At 40.0% G+C, this 17,467-nt stretch overlaps 3 protein-coding genes across 4 annotated transcripts in view; 2 read left to right on the forward strand and 1 right to left on the reverse strand.

Annotated features, from left to right (window-relative positions):
- Positions 1-17,467, forward strand: part of LOC109978220 (tumor necrosis factor receptor superfamily member 14) — a 164,018-nt gene that overhangs the window by 48,151 nt on the left and 98,400 nt on the right. The window lies entirely within an intron of this gene.
- LOC110004385 (tumor necrosis factor receptor superfamily member 5-like) overlaps positions 1-17,467 on the forward strand; it is a 92,757-nt gene that overhangs the window by 20,875 nt on the left and 54,415 nt on the right. The window lies entirely within an intron of this gene.
- LOC109981508 (tumor necrosis factor receptor superfamily member 5) overlaps positions 6,320-17,467 on the reverse strand; it is a 51,110-nt gene continuing 39,962 nt past the window's right edge. The window contains exons 4-9 of the mRNA XM_065960983.1: positions 11,049-11,204; positions 9,961-10,048; positions 9,708-9,889; positions 9,595-9,623; positions 9,470-9,511; positions 6,320-8,169 (exon numbers count right to left, since the gene is read on the reverse strand). Of these exons, the coding sequence (XP_065817055.1) occupies positions 8,149-8,169; positions 9,470-9,511; positions 9,595-9,623; positions 9,708-9,889; positions 9,961-10,048; positions 11,049-11,204 (518 nt within the window). The 3' untranslated portion in view covers positions 6,320-8,148. The remainder of the gene's footprint in view (positions 8,170-9,469; positions 9,512-9,594; positions 9,624-9,707; positions 9,890-9,960; positions 10,049-11,048; positions 11,205-17,467) is intronic.

Here is a 17,467-nt window from a genome sequence, read left to right on the forward strand (position 1 = left end):
TGTTGGTCAGAAAGTCCATTATCCAGTGACGGAGGGAGGTGTTGAAGCCCAGGTCTCCGAGTTTAGTGTTTAACTTGGAGGGGATGACAGAGTTGAATGCTGAGCTAAAATCAACAAACAGCATTCGTGCGTATGTGTTGTTATTGTCCAGATGAGTGAGCACAGAGTGCAGCACAGTGGAGCCTGCATCCTCTGTACTCCTATTGCTGCGGTAGGCAAACTGGAATGGGTCCAGTGTGGGTGGGAGGCAGTTTTTCAGGTGTGCTAGGACCAGTCGCTCAAAGCACTTCATTATGATGGGTGTGAGTGCCACAGGGCGGTAGTCATTCAGGCCTGTCGGGCTGGAGTGTTTCGGCACTGGGACAATGGAGGTGGCTTTGAAGCATGCTGGCACAGCTGCTTGGGCGAGGGACAGGTTGAAGATGTCTGTAAAAACCCCAGTGAGCTGCTCCGCACATGCCCTAAGCACGCGCCCGGGGGTGCCGTCTGGACCAGCAGCCTTTCGAGCGTTGATCCGGCTCAGTGCAGCGTGGACGTCTGTGGAGGTGAGTGAGAGGGGCTGGTTGTCTGCAGGAGGTCTGGTCGTGGTCTGCGTCTCCCTGTTATCTCTATCGAAACGTGCATAAAAGTGATTTAGCTCGTTCAGGAAGGAGACATCTGTGGTTATCGGGGTGGAGTTTCTGGGTTTATAGTCACTGATGGCCTGGATGCCCTGCCACATGCGTCTGGGGTCGGAGTTGGAGAAGTGTTCCTCAACCTTCAGCTTGTAGCAGTGCTTGGCCTTGATGATGCCCCTCCTCAGGTTTGCCCTGGATACGCTGTAGGCCATTGCATCATCTGATCTGAAGGCGGTGTTGCGGGCCTTCAGCAGGAGACGCACCTCCTTGTTCATCCATGGCTTCTGATTTGGGTACGTAGTGATCTGCTTCCATGTTGTAACACTGTCGATGGTGGTGTTGATATAATCCAGCACAGAAGAAGTGTAGGTGTCAATGTCTGTGTGAGAGCCCAAGGTAGCCTGCGAAGCAAACATACTCCAGTCTGTGTGATGGAACTTGTCCTGAAGTACAGAGTCTGTCCCCGCTGGCCACACTTTAATCGTTGTCACTGATGGCTTCACACGTTGGATGAGTGGGGAGTACTTGGGGATGAGGAACAAAGAAAGATGGTCTGACTGTCCCAGGTGGGGGAGGGGGGTCGTGGTGTAGGCTCCTGCGATGTTTGTGTAAACATGGTCCAGAGTTTTGTTTCCTCTTGTATTGCAGGAAACATGCTGGTGAAATTTAGGGAGCACTGTCTTTAAGTTTGAGTGATTAAAATCACCTGCAACTATAAATGCAGCCTCCGGGTGAGCAGTCTGTTGTTTACTGATAGCGGTGTAAAGTTCCTTCATAGCAGCTTTAGCATCGGCATCAGGGGGGATGTAGGCTGCAGTTACAATAGTGGAGCTGAGCTCCCTTGGCTGATAGAAAGGTCTACATTTAACCATGAGAAACTCAATGTTAGCTGAGCAGTGTCTCCCAATAATGACAGAGTCTGTACACCAAGCTTTGTTAATATAAATGCACAGCCCTCCTCCTCTGGTCTTACCGGAGTCCTCTGCTATTCTGTCTGCTCGGTGTGTGTGGCGACCGGCTAGCTTGATAGCATCGTCCGGTACTCCGTTGTTTAGCCATGTTTCCGTGTTTCCGTCTTGGAGGTCTTCAGTGACAAAAAAGGGACTTGTACGTTCAGTACGTTTGCAGACAAGGTCTAACGTCATTGAGAGACCTGTGACTAAACTTTGCATGCTACAGGAGGCTGCAGATTAGCAGGTTATTTAAGTAACCAATGTAATGTATGGAGCAGGTGTTTGGTGTGATAAAATGTACTCCTCTCTGTGTTATTGGGTGGCTCCTTGATTTGTTATTGTTTGAATTGTAATGTCTGCATGCCGTTACAATTAGGGGCAGGTATGTAGGAGCCATGTTTGTGAGGTGCAAACACAAATTGTTCCAGCAGGTGTCGCCTTTAGGTTAAGGTGAAACTCTATATAGGTAGGAACTATCACTGGGGTGTCAGGTATTGCTAGACTTTTTTGACCGCTGTATGCCACGCTATGAGGTAACAGGAGTGATTGTAAATGGACATGTCTGGATTATTGTTTGAACAGCTCACATGTGACAGTGATCAAGACAACGATGGAATGAGAAATGAATATTCCTAAACGAAGAAGATATTAGATTGTCTTATTTCGAATTCTTACGCTCAGGAGTGAAGCCGGCAAGCGCGTCAATTAATAGTCTAGATTAGCCCGTCTAAACTCCTCCACCACATTAAGGTGGCGATTCTTGGAGGAGTCCATCCCAGATACCATCCCAAAAATCCTAAACTGTGATTGGCTGTCTGCCCTATCAGAGGCGGGACTTATGTTAAAACCAACCATCAGGTATTTTTTTCACAAAGGCTGCTAGTATTTTTCTTAACATACTAATGTAGCATATTGTGTAGTGTAACTTTTAGCACCTTTGTATCTATTTCATAAGAAAAACTGTGCATAGGAAAATAATGCACACAGTCTAAACTGAACGTGTCAGGGCCAAAACACTGCAAGTAAGACTGCAGTTTGCATATATACTTTTAAGTCATTTAAATTGTGATCTTGAACATACTTCTCTTTCTGTTGTTAAAAAGTTAACCAAATGTTTGTGATTAGGGTGAAGAGATGAAGGAAACATGCCACATTTTGTCCTAGAAAATGAGTTATTGGTGCATGAAGCCTCTTCTGAATAAGTTTGAAGATTAGCCACACATTTAGCTTCATTGAGCTCTCAGGAAGATCTGTGGCATGCTGCACTGATACTGCTGAGAGCTAAGAGTCGAAGTAACACCGCCAAATACAACTGTGCAAACCATTAGGGCAATAAATGGTTAAATCTATGACCAGAGTATTCCTGACTGAACTCAATTAAATGTTCTTTAACATTTGTGTGGCGCTTACCAGCTAGACACACACGACAGCATCGATCATTTATCTCATACTGATATGGACCACATGTCAGAGTTTGACCTGTGAAGACGTTCATCAGGAGAATCTGTGAAGAGAAAGAGAAATGTTCTCACTGAAGACAAAGTGTACATGAATACAGAGAGAAATCTAAAATCCTCATTCAGTGCTGATGGTTGTGAGCTCTGACTTGCTGGGTGCGGTTAGTGAGAAATGAATGATACCATTTAATGACGAATGGATTGACCCTAAGATGATTTAACGTGCTGAGTAGTTTGTGAGGCTGCAAGGTGTTAAACGCTGAACTAAAATCAACAGACAATAGTCTGGGGTAGGCCTTAGGATTCTCCAGATGTTTGGTGACCAGCCTGCTCACCATAAAACCTGAATCATGCTTTTTGCTGTCAGCGCAGTCGGCACGGTGCAGTCGGTGCGCACAGTCCCTGAGAACGTCGAGTCGTTTCATACTGATTGCAGTCAGAGCGCCCAAAAATTTAACGGCATAATGCACTTCCAGGCCCTGTAGCCACGAGCCAATCATTGCAACGCGCTCGGCGGGAAGCCATGGGACTGCAAGAAGCATGAATCAGGTTTATGTATTTCCATACATTCCGTGTATTTACAGCTTGTTTGCTGTTAGGCAAATAGTTTTGGCTTTTTGTAGCATGTTTTTTTTCTTTTGAACCCCTTTTTCATTGTTGCTTTTGTTTTCGGACTTTAACAGGAGTTTCTGAATCTGCAGCACATTTCTCCAAAGGAAATCTTCTGGGATTTTGAAAGGTATTAGCCCTTGTGGACTACTAAGTGCATCCTTGTAAGTTGTACGAGTGTGCACAGAAAATTGTCAATACACCTCTGGTAAAACAAGCCACATTCAGTCAGCTGTAGGAAGAACAGAGCTGTGTGTGTGTGTGTGTGTGTGTGTGTGTGTGTGTGTGTGTGTGTGTGTGTGTGTGTGTGTGTGTGTGTGTGTGTGTGAGAGATGTGCTCTCTTGCCCTGCTCCAATGATTTGCAATGTGAATTCATAGACTGGGATAGCAAAGTTGATGTCACTCCACCAAATGTTGATAGAAGAATTTAAATAAATAAATAAATAGCGCTACAGCATAAAGCTTCAAAATAAATTGGAGCATGCTGTAATAAATAATTTTACCAGCAATGATAGTGTAAACCAAGGGTATTTACTGAACATCCAAACATCAGGATGATCAGCTGAAGACGTCATCTCGATGAGAAGGATTGAAGAAGGATCAAAACAATGACTTCTCCTGGAAACAAGAAGGAAAAAAGTAATCATGCAGAGAGTTATTTAACAGCAAGAAACTTTGACCTTTAAATCACTTCCTTTCCCTTTCCACCAATCAGGGTGTAACATCACCTCTCAATAGAATTAAATATTGATACGAATATGGACAATTTCAATTGATGGTTTTGTCAAAGCAGGGGACATTAAAAATCCAAGACTGTACAAACAGTTATCATGTTATCAGACCAAAAATGAAAATGTTGATCTGAGACCGAAACAATGATGAACATTAAGCAACAATATGTAGGAACACAGTCTGGTGCATTTTGGCGCCCACACGATCAAAGTTGAAGTGTTTACTTTGATAAAATAAAGAAAAAACAGATCAAAAACGAAAGAGAAAAAGAGAGAGAGGTGAGGAGAGGTCAAAAGAGTGACTTCTCTCTCTGCTAGTCTCAATTAAGCCCAATTAACTCCACAAGCTCCTCCCCTTTTCAGATCCAATGAACTTAAAGCTGTTTCAATTCATCTCCTACATCCAAATTATACATTTTAATGTAAATATTGAAACACTTATTAAATTACTTTAAATAATGAAAAAACTTTTATATTTAAATCATTTAAATATAAAGACTGTCCACAAACCCAAAATATTACAAAGTGAACCACAATTAGAACATGAAAAGCAATAAGGCTCCTACAGTATTAAATCAGAGTTGAGCTCTTACCCTGCAGAAGATTCAGACTCCTTCAGAGCTGAACCTCCTGTTTCTGTCCAAACACTCTCAGTTTAAACAGTGGGAGGATTCATGTGACTTATTTCCATGAATCAGCATGAGGATGTCTTTAAAGAATAGGTCATGTGTTGTAGTTCCTCTTATATCTTTATCTTGTAACATATTGGACTCAGAGGTGACCAGCATGAGGTTCAAACTTCTTCTTCTTCTAGGTGTTAGAAAACAAGTTTGAACCACAAACTCACTGAGGTATCACAAGGACCTTGGGTGAACAAAACCATCGCTTCCTGTCAGAACATGATTCACATGTAGTCTATAAACTGTTCCGTGCTCGTCGTGTTTCTTCATGGTGCAGCTTCAGAAAGATGACGAGGTGACTGTGAGAATAAAAAGAAAGTCTGTTTCTGTTTGAGGAGCTTTGATCTCTAATTTATTAATTATTGATATTTTCTTTACTGATGGAGAAATCCTGAAAGTGTCGAGTTTGGTTTGTAAGAAGAAGACAGAATAAAACTAAAAGATGTAAACTATCTAATTACATTTAACCTGATATATAATTATAACCATAATGACACAAAAAACATTTTTCTTAAAGTGAAATAAAAGTGAAGCTTTACTAAAACAGGATAACAAACTGAAACTGATGTGTTTATAAAAATCAATCAAATCAGATAAATGTTCATCTTCTCTGACTCAAACACAGCCAGTGACTCTCTTAAAGTTCTCTCTCAGAGTTCTTCCTCCAGGTGATATATTCAGTATGAAACGCAGAGCTTTACTTCAGCAACAGAACTGAGCCTTTGACCTTTGACCTCAGAGTTCTTACTGTCCTTTAACATCTCTCACAAATAGCTTCAAGAATACTCGACTTCGGGGAGCGCTGGTGGCGCAATGGTTAGGACGCGCTCTCGTCTCGAGCGGTAGGCCCGTGGCCCCTTTCCGCATGTCATTCACCGCTCTCTCTCCCTGGTTTCCGACTCTATCCACTGTCCTCTCTCTGCATTAAAGGCACGAAAAGCCCAAAATAAATCTTTAAAAAAAAAAAACAGAATTTAGTTGCTGTCAGTAACTTTAAACATTAAAGTTACTGACAGAGACTCACACCCGTCCTGATCTTCATACTGGGGTACATACCTGTGATTTAAGGACATTAACACACCTGTATGTAGACACCAAGAGGCAGAGAGGTATGAGCGCTTTGCGCCCTCTAGTGACCTGTGTGAGTATTGACACCTCTGCTGCTGTTCTCCATCATGAACCGGAAGCTGCACTCTGATCAACATTCAGACTTCAGATTCTTGTTCTCTGTGTGGCTCGTTTTAAATCATGACAAACACTGACCAGAGAGAGAAGATTTCATCGCTTTTATTGAAGCAGTACAAAACATGAACGTCCATATTTACATACAATATATTTAAATGATCTTTGAGTTTCCAGACTTAACCCTTTGAACTCTTGAATAATTGACCTTTAAAGTTTTTCAGCTGTCTTTACTAAACGACATTAGAAGAACTCAAAGTGAAAATATTTAAAGGAACAGTTTCTGACACCTGAAACACAAGTTTGCCTTTAAAAAACTTTTTAAATATAAAATGAAATATTTAAATTCAGTGATGTAGTTTTTCTGCATGTCTTATATTCACCAGATATCTGGAAGAAAAGAGAAACACACCGACTGTTCTCACATTTAATCATGTCTTTCAATTTACTGCAGGATTTACAAAGTGAGCACGTTTTACCTTTTCATTCAGTGTCTACAAAAACTCTGAAACTACAGTACCACATCCTGACCAGCAGGTGGCAGACAGCTCAACTTCAGTGTTATATTCATATATTTCTGTTGTTTTGAGAAATGAAGTCCTGAACAGTAAATGAAGAGAAGATGCTCAACATCAGATTCTGAGGAAATATGAAATCTTAAAATAAACTTTCTTTAAGTTTTAGAAATACTTTTACCCACATATTATATTTATGTTTTACCATATGTTTAATTAATTGTTCAGCTGGTTGTAGTTTTATACTTTTTGAACAAAGTTCAGTTTTTTAAACTTAGGACATGAACTGAGCTGAAACACTCGGTGACGTGTTCGTTCTTATCGAGCAGAAAAGGAGATAAAAACTTTAAAACAGATACAAAAAAACAAACAGTTTTTATAAAAAAGCATTAATAAAACTCAATGTCTGCTTTTTATTAAATTTTACCCAGTCGACTTAAGATACCGTTCTAACTCATCCTCGTTCAGAACATTAAGGGTTTTTGGACAGCAGGAACTTCTCATAGTTCTAGGAATTGTTGGAACCCCTCCCACTTTTTTAATGATTCCACTGCAGGAACTATGAACTATTTTAGTTCTTTGAACCCGTTCAGAGGAACCTTTTAGCTCCTGCTTCTCTGTACATATTCTCAAAGCACCATGGCGGTGTGAATGCAGAAAGAAAAAGTCTCCATGGTGGATAGTACCCCTTAAAAGAAGGATGTGTGACTTTTTTTAATCCTGTAGATGGCGCCCTTGAACCCTAGCATGAAACCAAAACAAACTTCTGTTAGGCCACGCCTCCTTCATACTGAAGCCTCCGCTCTCCTCCAGAGACACACCTCCAGCCCCCCTCCACTCCCATTTGCACGAAGGAGTTGTGTGAGTGGTGGACAAAATTGTCCTTTGCTGGAGCTGCAGTCACCTGTGTCCTGCATTGTCGTGTTAGCATGCTAATGTTAGCTCTCTTTAGTTAGCTCGTAGCTTCACATTGCATGTAAACTGATACAGAATGAGCGTGATCTAAAAACTCTTACTAACATCCAAATAATCAGTGAGTATGTTCTTCTTCTCTCTCTTGACTAAAACAGCTTTTACACACAAGGGGAGGAGCCGGCCGTCCCATCCATGTAAACACGGCTCTGACAACAACACAGCCAGCGGGACTCAAGCTTCTCACTCATTGTAGACAGTCATGACTCAGAGACACATTTACACAGGCGATACTAGATCTCTGATATATTTATGTGTCGCCATTCTTCCTTTAAGATACCGTTCTAACTCGTCCTCATTTTGAACTTTGTTAGCTTGGACTGAGGTTTTTCTGAATTCGGCAGAGATAATGTCCCAGAATCCAGCAGGATAATAATACCTGGATCCTGGAGAACATTTAGTCTGCAGGGCTCAGAGAAATGTCTGCATGTTTAGGGCTGTTCTGAAACACCCTGAGGAGAGAAAAGAGTTACTTTTAAACTTGAACTTTTTGGAAATGGACAAAGTTAATCTGAATGAGTTAGCGATCATTGAGCTGAAAATCTCTGCAGTCTGTTTATTTGTTAGGATCCCCATTAGCTGTACCCGAGAGCTCCAGACAGGTATTTAAACAAGGTTAAAAAAAAGCGAAAAACGACCAACACCTCTTTGCATATCTTACAGATACGATGCCCCGAGGTGTTTCTTTGTTTGCTTTAAAAATTGTTTTTTTTGTTCATTTAGTCAAGAACAATGGTGAAGCATCCATGTTGTCATTGCTCTATATGACTGTACGTTGTTGCTCGTCTGGTGGCGTATGCATGTGACTCTAAATTCTGACTGTATTGATATAAAGGCGTTTTGAACTGCTCAAGTTTCCATGTAGCAAGAAGAAGTGAAGATGTGATTCACTGTCAGCCAGCTGAGACGACTTTGCATGATGTTGATGTTAGTGTTATACGGACACTGAAAAACCAGACATGCAGGTGGAAGCTGCAATCTGCTTCCACCTTTTTTTGTGGCATTTCCCCAAATTATCTGGAAATAATCAAGCTGTGAAAGAACTAGAGTACCCAGAGCAAGCTTCGTTGAGTCAGGAGTAAGGTATTTTACTACAGCTGTTGACCTTCCCATTTTATTGACGGTAGTGTGTTTGTGTTTTGATCAGGACAATTTGTGATTCCCAACAGTTGAGTTTCCTTTACTTGCTGAATCGTTGTTATTTATAAAGAGATGAATCTCCGGCTCGCGTCTTAGAGAATGATTTGAACCAAATACTAAACTCTTTGTTTTGGATGTGTTCAGTCTGAGCTTATTTTCCAGGATCCATCTTCCTGTGGTATCTAGCTCCTTGTTCATGATAACAGTTTAATCAGCAGGTGTTGTTGCTGATGTATATACTGTACTATCATCTGCATACATAATTAATTTAGCATTTGTTAATACGAGAGGTAAATCATTAGTAAAGATGGAAAACAGGAGGGGGCCGAGACAGTTTCCCTGAGGAACACCACATCCCACAGACACATAGTCTGATTAGCTTCCATTAAAGGAGACTCTGTGATCTTTTTGATAGCTCCTCAATCAATAACACTCCAGCTTTTTAAGAAGAAGCTTGTGATTGATGACATCAGTCTAACAGGCTATAGGCATGTTGGAATTATTTGATGAAGTTATTCTCTGAAAGGTATTTTTGTATTTGATGAAAAACTGCTCTATCAAAGATCTTACTGAGTGCTGGTAACACGCTAATGGGACGACTGTTAGTCTCACCTCATCTTTTTTTCCTCTTAACATCAAGTCGTCTTCTGGATTCTTCAAAAGGAAAAATTGAAAGTGAGCGACATTTAATGATCTAACTGTGAAGCTGATTGAGAGTAAAGAGATATAAAACATACCTTGTCGGGAGTTCCTGCTGAACTTTTTTCTGTAAGACAACATGAAACAAATCATTGATGGTATCTATAATGAAACATGATCATGTTTTTATTGTCACATTATAAATTCTTACTTCTGTTTAGAAAACGTTTTATCTTCACTCTGTAACACCACGCTGTTAATACAAGCACGAGAACTAAAAGAACCACAACAACACAGACTATCAGTCCAGTCCAGTCTGATGGTATATCTCCACATTGAGCGTCCTCTGTCTCAGTTCCTGCTCTCAGCAGCAGCAGACCCTCTGATTCACATCTGTAATGATAGAGGGACAGTTATTACAGGAACATCTGGAGAGTCCATGTGTGATGTGAAGCTTCACTCACTGTTTGTGATTCTGACAAGATGTAAACGTCCCATCTGAAAATGTTCCATCAGAGCAGGTGGAGCACACGGTGTCTGTGGAGGAAGTTCCTGCAGGAAATACACACAGTGACAGTTTTCAATATTAAACTAAATACATGATGAGATCTTTAAAGCAGAATCTCAGAAAGAAACACCTGAAAAAAATGTTTTAGTTTGAAGTCCAGATTAAAGCTTTAAATGCATGATCGATGAGCTGCAAATGTACAGAAAGAACAATTTCACCTGATACCAAGAAAAAGTATCTTTATAAACTTAATTAAATATCAATCTTTGATAACTTTTAATTTCATGTATGAAATATTGTAGACATATCATCCATGCAGTCTAAAATATGAACCAATCAGAGACTCTGAACAAACCAAAGGAAATAAGTTCACTAATATTTGTGTCTGGAAATAAGATTAATATCGAACGCTAAAGTTACAAGTTCTGCCACCAGATGGCGCATGAATTCATCCCAAGGTAGAAAGCCAGAGAGACAGGGAGAGAGACCTAAAGCTCCCCAAGGCTTCCTACAGACCTTGATATATTTAGTGTAAACTCAGCATGTTGTGTGAACACCTGCAGTGTGATTTGATCAGATCAGCTGCTCCCTTTGACTATTTTCTGTGTAAACAAAACCAGCTGCAGCTGCTCTGGTGAGAGTAGCCAGTCGGTCTTCATGCTGCAGCATCGCCTCCGTGCTGCGGCCTGAAGCACCAAGACCTTCTTCAGGCCCATGAAGCACTCAGGCGAGTGATCCTCGGGTCTGTGTTTTCACATCCTTAAGGAATGTAATCATGCTTTTCTTTCACTTTCTCTCTGACTCAAGTCCTCTCAGCTTCTCTTCTGACAATAACTTGAACTTCCCTTCAGTCACCAGTTCATCTGTAGCTACAGGAACAGTTTGATGTTGGAATAACACAAACAGCTCATTGCTTCAATTCTCAGGAGGAATATTTTGTTTATTTGTGTGTGTGTGTGTGTGTGTGTGTGTGTGTGTGTGTGTGTGTGTGTGTGTGTGTGTGTGTGTGTGTGTGTGTGTGTGGAGTTACACGTATGAACCCACCTCTCTGACTGATGTATTCTCCTGGTTCACAGCGTCTGTGTTTCTTTGCTTCAACACAGTCGTACCCTGTAAACTCTGAGCAGTAAAATCCTTCCAGAGGTTCACAAACTGTGTCTGATTCTATCGTACACGACGTCTTCATCTTCAGACCAGAACCTGCCAACACAAAGATAAATACAGACATACTCGACTGCTTTAAGACTAAACAGCAACATGATGAATCTAACTATTTAAAACATCTTCAAGCTGTAAACTCAAAGGAAAACATCTGAACCAATGAGAGATTCAGATTTAAGGTTTGCTCTAAAAACAAAATGAAAAAACAGGAAATACAGAGAACAACACTCCAGCTGCAGTTTCCTCATCAAGGACTCAGTAATAAAACTTCTGTCTTTAAATTAAAAAGGTAATAAAAACAACATAAACATTAATTTACCTGCTCCACATTCTCTGCAGGGAAAACATTTTTTTAGTCCGTTCATTTTATTCATGAAAGTCCCCTCTGTGCACGGCTGACAGGATGTAGGTTTGTCCTCCTCACAGTCTGTTTTTACTCGATTCCCTGTTGAAAAGACAAAACTTTAATGTCATGCAATCAGGAAACAGACATTGTAGGATTTTATATCTGATAATGTTTGAAGATAAAGCATTGACTACAATCCACTCGCAGTGGACGTGTTATATGTTGCGACAACAAAAACCTCAAAACATCATAACTTTCATTCTAACTTTTTATTAAAAAGCTGCCATGAAATCAGACAAGTCAGGAAGCAACAGTCAGAGAAACATCCAGAGAAATCCTGGAGGGACAGATTGACGATCTTACCGATGGGACACCTCAGACAGCATGCGTCTCCAAACACATATTCTGTCCGATGGCAGGTGAGGGTTTGACTTAGGAATATATTCGTCATAAAAATCTGTGAAGAGAAAAAGAAACATCAGAAACATTCCTGTGGTGATGAAGCGGATCAGGAGTTTGAGGTTATCTTTAAACTGCTCTGAATGTGGGATGATGGAGGCTGCTGAAATAAGACACTTGGTGGTTACATCTCTGACTCTTCACCTTCCCACTCAGAGGAATCTCTAAACCACATTTACTAACCACAGAGGGAAAAACCAATCAGAAGATGAGATGTAGCTTTCAGTGAACAGAATAATACAGTCCTTCAGGGGAAAGATCACAAAGACAGAAGTGTTGAAGATGAGGAGGAACAAGTGAAGATCATTTACCAGCAATGAAGCCGTGAACCGAGGATTTCTTATGAACTTCATTTTAAACTCCAGGATCAAAGTTTTCTGGGGCTGAAGACGTCATCTCACTCAGATTTAGGGATTTAATGACGACATCACCTGAAAACAGAAAGAGAAATGCAGAAATTAAACACCGCTGTGAACATGATCACCTTTATAGATTCTCTTGTAACTGAGATGTGCAGCTCTGTCGTCTCTCCTCACACAGAGGCTCCTCTCAGGATCACTTCAGACATCTGAACCATAAAACTGATGTTCTTGTGAATTTCTGGCATTACCGGGTCTGAAGTTTGTACAAATAAAAATGATGATGCAGATCAGGTCTCGAGAGGAAATGAAAACCATTTTTAAATTGTTGGTTTGTTAAATCATCAATGATGCATTCAAGGAGCTCAGGAAATCTAAAAACTGATAGTCTTTGAGACACAGCATCAATCAGATTGTTCACTCCAGTAGAAATGTTTGATGTAGAACAGATTGTTCTTTGAGATATCTGACCAGACCTCCGAGCACAGAGTCTAGGTTTAAAGTAGAATCAGTTCATAGAGATAAGTGCTGGAAAAACATGAAACCAGTTTGTTAGTGCCACAGGACAAGGTGCAGAACGGAAGTTAAAACCAATAAACTGAACTTTGGTAAAAGGTGGTCCAGTGTATCCGATGCTAAAGGAGGTTATGAAGGAAGCATTGACCCACCTTTCCTTAACTTTTAGAGAATTCGAACGGCTCTTATCATGGCCGCCACTTAAATGCTTCCGGGGTTAAGGTAAAGTGGATAGTGAAAGGAGATAGGAGGAAAATTTGGAACGCACCCTCTAAAAGTTAAGGAAAGGTGGGTCAATGCTTCCTTTATAACCTCCTTTAGCTTAGGATACACTGGACTATCCTTTCCGAAAGGAGATGAGATATGACGCCCCACAATTCCTTGCGGCCGCAACATTTAAAGCGAGTCGCGCATCCGACCGTTCACGGAAATGAACGATTATCGTGAAGAGACACAGATCATGTCAGAGATAAAAGATAAGAGACATTTTTATCAGATGATGTTTTATTCAACATATTTCATTCATTTAAGAATGCTGTGCAGTTGCACATTTGTATAAAACATTATGTGTAGGTTATATCTTACATAAATGTAACAATTAATTTCATATTTATGTTGACGTTGATTTCTGATTGGACAGGAAGGTGATGGTTTCACTTTTATTACTTGTAGCCTGGTAGTCTATATTTCTTTTATTTCAATCCCAACCTTGTGGTGATTAGGATTATTTCACCGGTAAGAAGGCACAGAAAAAGTTGTTTAGATGCGTTTTTTGTAGTTTATTTTCGGAACATTGTAGTTTCAACACGGCAGACTCACGTCATTAACCTCCGCCGGCCCGTCGCATTTAATGACGTCGCCTAGTGGAAAATGCGGTCGGATTATAAAGAGCAACGAGATCGCCTTTCCTTAAGTCCTTTATGAATTCTCCTAACATCTCTCCTTGATCTCATGACGTTTTCGCGGGGTTAAGGTAAAGTGGATAGTGAAAGGAGATAGGAGGGACAAATCTAACGCACCCAAACTCTCTGGCGGCATTCAAACAAAGATGGCGTACGAGGAGATGGACGACGCTACAGCTACGTACATTATTTACATTCTAATAATTCATATTAGAAGAACAGCGGATCTTTTGGCTGCGGCGATAACAACAGAAGGAAACAACACTTCTGTTTATTACGTCATCTCCTTCCACTTCTGGGTGAAATTCTCGAGCATGCGCAGAACGCAAAGGACTTATCGAGGTGTTCTTTTCCGATGATGAGATGTTCGTTATGGTCCGATGTAGTTTGGACTAAGATGTTTACATGCATTTAAAAAGTCTAAACAAACAAATATCTAGCACCATGTAACCCTACTGAGAGACTTCACTCTCTGCTAGTTTCAATTAACACCAATTAACTCCACAAGCTCCTCCCCTTTTCAGATCCAATGAATTTAAAGCTGTTTCAATTCGTCTCCTACATCCAAATTATACATTTTAATGTAAATATTTAAACACTTATTAAATTACTTTAAATAATGAAGAAACCTCTTCTATTTAAATCATTTAAACATAAAGACTGTCCACATACAAACCCAAAATATTACAAAGTGAACCACAATTAGAACATGAAAAGCAATAAGGCTCCTACAGTATTAAATCAGAGTTGAGCTCTTACCCTGCAGAAGATTCAGACTCCTTCAGAGCTGAACTTCCTGTTTCTGTCCAAACACTCTCAGTTTAAACAGTGGGAGGATTCATGTGGGACCTTATTTCCATGAATCAACATGAGGATGTCTTGCATGTGTTGTAGTTCCTTTTAGATCTTTATCTTCTATTGGACTTTAATCCTGTGTCTCTTACAGGACAGAGTCCAGCAGAAATCCTCTTCTCTGATTTTAAACTGAAACACTTCTCTCTTTTATCTTTAATGAAGCCAACAAAGATCATGGTTACATTTTAATCATCATTTATCCCTGAGAGGTCACCACAATGATCACATGACTAACTCTTCTGTCAGTGAGCATGAATCTATGGTTTCAAGACAAACACTTCTCTAAAATAAATAAAAAAATTCTCAATCCTCTGAAATAATTTGAACCCCTGCAGCTGATTCAGTTCAGTGTTTGTCACTAGCGTCGAGTCTGTTCCAGCTTTGTCTGAATATTTCCATTTAAAGTTGACAGATTCATGACTGCTGATGAGTCAGAAACAGAGCAGGAAGCACAGAGAGTGTAGCAGCCAGTTTGTTCACTGGGCTCAAAGTTCAGACTGTTTCAGCAGACAAACTTTTTCTCGGTAAAACACCGGAACATACATGAAACTTGTCGCACTTACACCGGAAGACTTTAACGTACTAACAACAGACTGTAACAGAGTTTTAACCTGCTCTGTGTGACTCATTTTAAAGAAATGTGAAGAGAAAAAACTGCTACGTACCTCGTTACATGGAGAGACCAGAGACTGTACATAAAGAGGCGGAGCGTCAGGATATAAATGAGACTGTAAAATAGAAGAAGACGGCAGGTCGGAAAACCATAAACCAACCTGTGACTGAAAGCTTTCAGTTGCTTTTTCTCCTCATCGAGACAGAAACATGTCTGCAGAAGTTTCTCTTTATTATTCTTCACTTTGCTTTATTGTCTCATGACATGCAGCTCGTGTGTTTCTCTTCAGCTTTATATTTGATTCTGTCATGTTGGGTTCACTTTGAATCTTATTATTCTTATGTTGCTCTTTATCTGTTCTCTCTTTATTCTCCTGTCTGCTTCTGAAGCTCTGTGAATATCATTTAAAACATTTGAGCAGGTTTCATGATCAGCTCCTAAACGAGACATCAGGACCAGAAAGAAGACCAGCATGAGGTTCAAACATGTAGTCTATAAACTGTTCTGTGCTCGTCGTGTGTCTTCATGGTGCAGCTTCAGAAAGATGACGAGGTGACTGTGAGAATAAAAAGAAAGTCTGTTTCTGTTTGAGGAGCCTTGATCTCTAATTTATTAATTATTGATATTTTCTTTACTGGTGGAGAAATCCTGAAAGTGTCGAGTTTGGTTTGTAAGAAAAAGACAGAATAAAACTAAAAGATGTAAACTATCTAATTACATTTAACCTGATATATAATTATAACCATAATGACACAATAAACATTTTTCTTAAAGTGAAATAAAAGTGAAGCTTTACTAAAACAGGATAACAAACTGAAACTGATGTGTTTATAAAAATCAATCAAATCAGATAAATGTTCATCTTCTCTGACTCAAACACAGCCAGTGACTCTCTTAAAGATGTCAGACACCTCAGGTTAGATTTGAATCTTTTATCCCTTCATTGTTTCAGATTTGATGAACTATGATTAAAGGAGTAGATCGATTTCTGTTTCTGAACCATTAACGATAAGCAGACATAAAAACTAAACTTAAAGCAGCTTTTCAGACGTATTCAAACTAAACTCCAGTTGAAACAAATGAAAAATATCAAAACGATAATAACCGCCGCCCGGTTAGAAATCAAGAATACAAATAACTTTATTTCAATCAGGAGAGACGAGTTAATGAATCAAAGATAAATATTGATTTGATGTGATTTTGAATTATTGTCAGAGAAGCTTTGGAGCTTGAACAGGAGGAGAGGGTGATCCAAGATGATCAGCCCATCAAGAAGCCTGATGAGGGGCAGCTGTGGCTCAGTGGGAGAGTCGGTCGTCTCTCAACCAGATCGTCGAGGGTTCGATCTCCAGCTTCTGCAGCAACATGTCCGATCGGGCAAAACACTTAACCCCAAGCTGCTCCTGCTACTTCGATGGTATGAATGGATGAGTTCACACTGATGGACTCTTTACACAGCAGCCATATTTAAAAACAGTAGCAGCAATATGATTGGCTGACAATGAGGATGTGGAGCTGTGTTATTGGATAGATGTGAGCAGGTGATTACAGGAGAGTGAGTGAGCATGAGGAGGAGGAGCAAAGTGAGCCAGGTAAAGAATATAAAATCAACAGAATCTGCAGGGTCACACAAAAGGTGACAGAAGATTGAACGTATCTGACAATAATAATAATAATAATAATAATGCATTATATTATAATTATTATAAATTATACAATTATTATCTTTATCCCAAATATTCTGAACAACACCACAGCGTTATAAAATCATACGACTAAATATTTTAAAGAACAGTGTTTGGTTAGTCTGCAGGTGTAAAAGTAAAGTGATGTCAGGAGGAGTTTTTAGACTTTATGAAACATTATTTATGCTTTTTAAAAACAATCTGAACTTTATAATCTTATTAATTGATGATTTTAAACTTCTGTTTATTCCTCATTAACTGTTCAGAGTCCCTGAATGAGCATGATGGTTAGAAGCAGAGTTGATGTGATGAAGCCTTCCATGTGCTTTTATTCTGAAAGAACATCCGGCTCCAGTAAATATTTAAAAAATGCTCAACTGAAATCTGTTGGCTTGGTGCCACTCCACGCCCTGTCTCACTTCATTGGAAACTAAAGAGCTCTTTGTTCACTCCTCTGTATTATTCATGTTAATTCTCATGGTGACTGCAGGACTGATCCTGGCAGTTTGTGGTCTTATCTTGAACCTTCAGACTCTCGATGTTGTTATCAGAGACGTACATGCTGAC

This window comes from Labrus bergylta, chromosome 12 (genome assembly GCF_963930695.1).
Source record: "Labrus bergylta chromosome 12, fLabBer1.1, whole genome shotgun sequence".
Taxonomy (NCBI): domain Eukaryota; kingdom Metazoa; phylum Chordata; class Actinopteri; order Labriformes; family Labridae; genus Labrus; species Labrus bergylta.